The sequence below is a fragment of the Propithecus coquereli genome, unplaced genomic scaffold, assembly GCF_000956105.1.
Source record: "Propithecus coquereli isolate 6110/MARCELLA unplaced genomic scaffold, Pcoq_1.0 Scaffold173, whole genome shotgun sequence".
Classification (NCBI taxonomy): Eukaryota; Metazoa; Chordata; class Mammalia; order Primates; family Indriidae; genus Propithecus; species Propithecus coquereli.
This window is the reverse complement of record NW_012141969.1, coordinates 4,907,329-4,914,729: the sequence shown is the minus strand read 5'-3', so window position 1 is coordinate 4,914,729 and position 7,401 is coordinate 4,907,329. Positions and strand designations below refer to the sequence as shown.

The window sequence follows — 7,401 nt, the reverse complement described above, 5'->3', positions numbered from 1 at the left end:
TATTTTATTTACTATTATTTCAATTGCATTTTTTCCTTTCCTTCTCTCATTATTAGCTTGGTCATACAAAGGTTACATTTTTGGAGCGAAAGATATTCTTCAGTAATTGCCCTCAAGGTTTAACAACTTGGAGGAAAGCCATTCTTCACAATGTGGGACAAAATCATGCGTATTTCCAGGTAATATAGAATATTAGTAATTTCTTATTTGGATCAGATCGCATTATAATTTGAATCAATTTTTTGTGCCATGAATACCATGAAGTTAATATTTTATTCTTTATAAATTGACTTATACTAATTTTTAGATATTTCATATGAGATTTATCTAAATACAGATAATTTAATTTCTTATAAGAATCATTTCTCTCCCTTCCTTGCTTAGCCTTTCTCTTTCTTTTCCTCTTCCTCCTTTGTTTCTTTCTGTCTGTTATTTGGTTTTATTGAAAAAAATAGATGTTTAAAAAATTTAAATATACATTGTTAATTAATGTTACATTCCATATTTAGTTCCATGCTTTCCCTTTTCTCTTCGTTTTCATTCTGTAATCAGGACTGGTATACTAGCCACTGGGACCTGGATCAAGGCTATTCTGGAGATCGTCCATTTATAGTTGTTGCTCTTGGTTTAAATGGAAGGATGGCAAGGTGGTGATAGGATTTTTTTGTTTTTTAACTGGAAATATAGTAAGACACCTGCTCCCCAGTAGTGGTAATAGAGGTTAGCTTTTGAGATCTTGCACTCAAGCTTTACGTTCATGTGTTTTTTCTGCCCAGATCAACTCTTTGGCCAAAATAAACAAATGAGGAGATCTTTTTCTACTTTGCAGCATCAGAATTAGTTCTTACCTACATAGACTATTTGTTCCCTTATTCCCCAAAATCTCTTGACAACTTTCTCTTTAAATCATTCTGGCTTAAAGCACTATACGTAGACCTGAATTGGTCTATGAAAAAACCATACCATAAATCCTTGGTAAGTTACTTATAATTTTTTGGAAGATCAGAATGTTATCTTAGACATTACTATCATCCTGCCTCCTCACTAACTTTGCCTTGAGTTTTTAGGATGAGGGAAGGACAAACTGTCAAAGTATTATCTAGAATGTTGTCATCTTCTCTGACAAATATCTTTAGAAATTTTGCAATGTTGAAAGTACTCTAGACAATAAACTTGATTATCCTATTTGAATGGGAAGGTGTCACTACTGAAGATTCTGTTTGCTGGATTAGGGTTGCAATTTCTTGTACTTCACACTATTTGTGTATCTAATATTTTCAAACACTATTAGAAAATCATATCATGTCCAGTGCCTGGGGATCCTCTCTCTAGGTAATAGTGTGAAAGCTTTCCTATGAAAGCTTTAAAACTGTAACTTTAAAGGATAATGTAGCATTTCTGCAAATTTTCAATTACAGGTTTGTGGCCAGAGTCTTTTGCCTATCATTGATATTATTCCATCACAAGGAATAATTCCAGTTGGGGGGCTCACTGTTCTCAATATCTCCTGTACACCCACTGTGGCAGAAAAATTTGATACAAGAGCACAGGTATGTCTACACATACGAGTTTTTGACCTTTATATATGTCTTTGTGGGTTTGTTTGGTTGTTTAAACCATTTATAATAGTAGATACAATGCTATAAAATGTAGTGCACATATTTATTCTTAGAAAACTTGTTTTAATTATTTCTTCTATTGGAAATGGGGCTTAAAGTTATGATGCTGAAGAGCAAAATTCAAAATTTCTATTATTTTTCTAGAAATTAACTTAGCTTTAAAGAAGTATAGTTTTTAGAGATCTAAAAATATAAGCAAACTTATCTATATCATCTAATGCACAATTTAGTAGCAGAACTTGGAGGGGATTTGCAGAAAATATTTTTGGTGAAAGTCGGTAATGGAAATTTATACTAAGTTGAAGTGGATATCTTCTATCAATATGAGGCACTGTCACATGAAATTACAATGATATTTGGCATTTCTGAGTTTTGACAAACCCTAACTAGTTACAGAGAAAAGAATGGCTTTTTCATCATGGCATTAGTTAGGTAGCTTAGGAAAAAATAATCAATTTTGGAGGAATAATTCTAAATAGTTTTAACAACTATATGAATTGTATACAGATTATATTTGATGTTAATATCTATATTTTATAGCACACATACAGTGTTTTACTGTTTTATGTCCTGGGAATTATGTAAACGAAAAATTATTACCTTGATGTTAGGTGCTTCTCTTAAGTGCTCATTACATAGAATAAATAAAATATGCAAGACCAGTCTGTATAAAATTTTATTTAATTATAAAACCTAAGGAATGGGATGATCTTGATCTTTAATAATTTGATGATTAAGTGTTTGCATTTACTCCTATTAAAAAAAGTATATACACTGTTATCAGATTAAAATGAATAGCTTTATATATATATCCCCCATGCAATCCCTCAGTTTACCATAATGATGTATGATTAAATAATATGTAACTTGATATAATGAACACTGATTTGCCTGACCCCCAAATAAATTACTTAAGAATGATATCTTATTTTTATAAATAAATATGCACTGAAAGATGTTTATAAATTATATATTGTGATACATGATCTGTGACTTGAGCAGCATATTTTTAACACAATATTCTAGGAAAAATTTAAAAAATATGGCCACCAAAAATACATATTTTACTACATTTAATTCTCACTGTATTTTAGAGGATTATGCCTTTTAAAAAAATTTTACCTTTTAAACATTGTAATATGATGAGATTCATTTATTTATTTATTCATTCAGCATTCACATTATGCACAAATCTCTGTTGTACATGCTAAAGATGCAAAGATGAACAAAATATCAGGGTCCTTGATGTCAAAGAGCTTACAATCTGGTGGAGGATACAAACAATTCAAGAAATAATTAAATATAGTATAATAAGTACTGTGATGAAGAAATGCAGCAGGCTAAAGGAATACACAAGAGAGATACACATCCCAGGCTTAAAGTATCAGGACAGCTTCCTAAGGGATAGAGCTGGAGCCCACTCTACTAAGTGAAATATTCCAAGAATGGAAAAACAAGCACCACATGAACTCACCATCAAATTGTTATTAACTGATCAACACCTAATTTCACATATAGGAATAACATTCATCAGGTGTTGGGCGGATGGGAGGGGGGAGGTGGGGATGGGCGTATATACTCCTAATGGGTGCAGTATGCAGCATCTGAGGGATGGACAGGCTTGAAGCTCTGACTTGGGTGGGGCAAAGGCAATATACGTAACCTAAACATTTGTACCATTGTAATATGCTGAAATAAAAAAATAAAATATAATAAAATAAAAAATAGAAGACACCAAAGTTAAGAATAAGTCAGATTAAAAGGATGATAGTGGGGTGGAGGAGAGGAAGAAAGAATATTTAAGGAAGACTAAAACAACATATGTTCAGGCTTTGGGGAGAGAGACAATTGCAGGGAATATATAAGAAACTTAAAGATTAGCATGACTAGATTATAAACTGCATGGATGATAGTAGGGGGAAATGTACTTAGAGACCTATGTGAGTTTTAGATTATAACAGGACCTTATCAACAACGTTAAGAAATCCAGCCTTCATTTTAAGAGCTAGGAGTTTTAACCATGGGAGTTTCACAATCAGATTTGCATTTTTCAGACATCACTTTGGTAAACGGGCTAGCAAGATTGAGTGCAGAGTTATTAGTCTGGTGAAGACATCCAGACAAGAGAAACTGGTGTTCTCTTTCAGGAAGTAGGATTCTAGACAATTCTAGTCAAATTTAGGAGATGAATCCTTGGGGCGTGGTGATTGAGAAGGGAGTCACATAAATGAGAGGGACTAGTCAAGAGTGAAGGAGGTGACGTCAACATTCAGAGAGAGAGATAAGAGCATGAGCAGCAGATTTTAGAGGGAAATGTCTGTTTGAGTTGGAGGCATCTTTTGGATCTCCATATAGAGATGTCTAGTAAAGAGGCAGCCGCCTCTACATTCTGGTCTGAAGGCTAAGGATTCATCGTAGAGCTGGAAGAGAATTTTTCTATTGTTCCTGTGAGGACCCACATGAGCGCTAACAGACTGAATATATTATTAAGTGAGAAGATGAAATGATAAACTTTAGAGGAAGTACAATCAAAGAGAAAATAGAGACAGGTGAATTAGGGCTGATCCAGACAACATCACACATCACAGGCTTGAAACTCTCTGTGACATGTGACATCCAGGGACTATTGTCTCTGAAAATGTGTAAGTAAGCAAGGGTGAAAGGGGGTTGTGGGAATGAGATAGATGAATAAATGTATAGTTCCAGAGGTGGTGGATTTATGAGGAGTGATATTGTCCAGAGTTTAGTTTAAGTCTCTAGAGATGTAAAGGTCAAGGACTAGGATGATGAATGAGTTATGACAGCCGGGAGTCTTCAGTGAAGAAGAAATGAGGAGGTGTATCAAAGGCAGCCATGGGGAGTTGGAACTTGTATACGTGGTTCATTAATGAAGACTATGTCAATTTGTAACTTCCTCTGAATCATTAAATTATGTTTCTTGTGATTTTGATCTAATATATTGTTTGTGTATTATATACTCTTCAAATAAAATGTGACAATAGTATAGTATTATGAATACAGCAACTTTAATAAGGCTATTTAGTTGGCAGATTGATTTCCCCAAAAATTCTAAAAAATAGTATTTTTTGATTTCTTTGTCTATAAATAGTGTCACTGATTCTGTGGAAGAGTGAAATACACTCACTTTGCTTTTTCAGATATAATGTACATTTAGATTTAAATCTAGACTTTCACTCTTTCCTGTTCTTATATAGGTAGGGCTTTCAGGGAATGCTATTTTTGTGCTGCTGGCATTTTGCTTAAATAATTATATGTTCAGATAATCTACAGATCTTATTGTGTAGGAATTACACAAGTATATTCTTAATTTACTATCTTAATTTTCTTGGAAGCAATTGAGCGTTCAGACAGTCCTTGGTTTAGTCACTCCTGCTTTGAAGTTTGTGACCTCGAAAAAAGGACAAAATATTTGGCTTCTGTAAGAGTCAGTTTTCTTCACTTTGATATTAGAGGTAGAAATGGTAGTTACATCATAGAATATTGAGTATTATTAAGGGGATAATGTTTTTAGCACTGTACTTGGTCTATATATGCAGCAACTTTTAGCTGCTGTCATTATTATGGTTGTTGTGAATATTAGTATCTTTCTGGGAGAAGAAGTATACTGCACTCAGGCTCTTGTTTCTTTTTTTTAATTTTTAATAATCCATTGAAATTAGATAAATAAAAACAGTGCTACAGAGAGTGGCAATAAAGTTTAGTCAAATTGGTAGAACCGTGCATTCAAGTTCACAAGCTATCAACTAATCCCGTTTGTAGTGGTTTTCAACGGTTGAATATTCACTCTTCTTAGGAGCATCAGTTTTGCAAAACAAGATATTTGATGACAATTTCCAGAATAAATTTTGTACATGTATAATATGTTACTATTATTTATTTAAATTACAAAATGTTATGTAAATGCCAGGTAATACTTCAGCAATATATAATTATATTTTAATGTGGTTTCTACAAAGTTTTACATTTTTCCTAAACAAGGTTGCTATTCGTTGTGGAAATGTCATAGACCTTAAGATTGGTGGATCTGTTGAGATTGCTGATGTCGAAATCAACCCGGTGAGTATATTATCTATTTTTGTGATCATTTTATGAGTGTGATGATTTTTATCTGTTATATGTCCCTAGTCAGCCCATTCATGTTTAAAAATATTTTACTGTGCATTAATATTTTTATAAAATTACTGTATGTAAAATTAATAACAATTAATATACGTCATATAAACATGAGTGATGAAACATAATACTGAATGGGCGTTTAAGAATTCTCCACTGAACTTAAGTGTCAGAACACTACCAATACCATTAAAATCATCTGTAGGCTTCATCCTGATCTTATCCCTTATAAGAGATAATCACTTGACTATAATGGCACCATATATATATATAAATGCCTTAGCTGTTGATTATTTAGTTTAGTTTGTTCATTTTTGAGCTTTATAATATTAATAGTTTGTTGCCTTTGGTGAGTTATTTTTAACTAAATATTTTGTCTCCAACATTCATTTAATTTGTGTGTAACTGCATATCATTCATTGTCACTACTGCATGATAGTGCTTTGTGTAGACATACTTCATGTACTCATTCCATTGTCCATCTCGATAGGTGTTTCTGGTGTTGTAGCTGTAAACATTCATATGCATAGCTTCTGAGGTACATATACAAGAAATCTCTAAGAGTGAAGTTCCTGAGACATAGAGTTATGTGCATGTTTGACTTCACAAGATCATTTCTAAAATTCTAAAATTTCTTCTCTAGCTTCCATAGCTCCACATTCCATTGCTCCACAAGTTGTACTGACAGATTTAATTTTTGCCACTATATTGAATATAAAATGATACCTCAAGGTGGTCTTGATTTGTATTTTCTGGACTATAGTCACATTTATTTATTTTTTTTGAATTGTCTATACTCTGATAAAATTTAGTTCTACAATTGATAGCATACACACATACATACACGCACACCATTTTTTTTTTCTGTCCAGCCCTTCAGGAATTAGATCTGGTCTCATCTGCCCAAAGAAACTTTTCCTGATTCTTCAAAACAGGCCCACATGCTCCCCACTGTGACATGTATAAGATGTTACAAGCATCTTATACATCAGGAACATCTCCATCAGAGCAGTTGTCATATTATTTTTTGTATTATCTGCCCTTCTGTTTTTCTCTCCCACTAGTACTAGTAACACCTAGCACCATTCTGTTGCTGAACTAAATCGAGCAAAAATTGATGATAAAAAGGTCAGCTGGCAGCCTCAATTAGGGCTTCTCTGTTAGTCTGCACTTTAATGGCATCACCAAAATTCTAGGGTTTGGCTTTAAGTTATATTTTTCTAACCTCTCTTTTATTCAGTGGTGAAAGCATGGTTCAGTCCAGATAAACTGACAGATACTAAACTAGCTTGTATAATACAAGGCTATTGTGATTCCTGGAGATTAAACTCTGTAGTATCCGGAGTGTTTTTTTTTTTTTCCATTGCTATGGTATCCCTCGAAAAATACTATACAATATTGAGACATTTATTACTTTCTTTTCTCATTCTAAAGTCATCTGGGGAATGCTTTTCATATGATGGTACAATTGAATAATTTATGGAACTTTACATTAATTATTGTGTTGTATTTTAGATGTAGCTGCCTTTTAAAAATGATATTTTAGCATCACCAGATATCTTTAGCAATACATTTATTAACTGTATAGTAAGGGCTAGGGAATTGATTATGTGTCTTAATAACAATTAGGAAATTTTTTTTTTTTTTT

At 32.8% G+C, this 7,401-nt stretch overlaps 1 protein-coding gene across 1 annotated transcript in view; it reads left to right on the top strand.

Annotated features, from left to right (window-relative positions):
- Nucleotides 1-7,401, top strand: part of CFAP47 (cilia and flagella associated protein 47) — a 573,852-nt gene that overhangs the window by 79,379 nt on the left and 487,072 nt on the right. Inside the window, exons 15-17 of the mRNA XM_012642083.1 lie at nt 57-179; nt 1,419-1,550; nt 5,619-5,696. Coding sequence (XP_012497537.1) covers nt 57-179; nt 1,419-1,550; nt 5,619-5,696 — 333 coding nt within the window. The remainder of the gene's footprint in view (nt 1-56; nt 180-1,418; nt 1,551-5,618; nt 5,697-7,401) is intronic.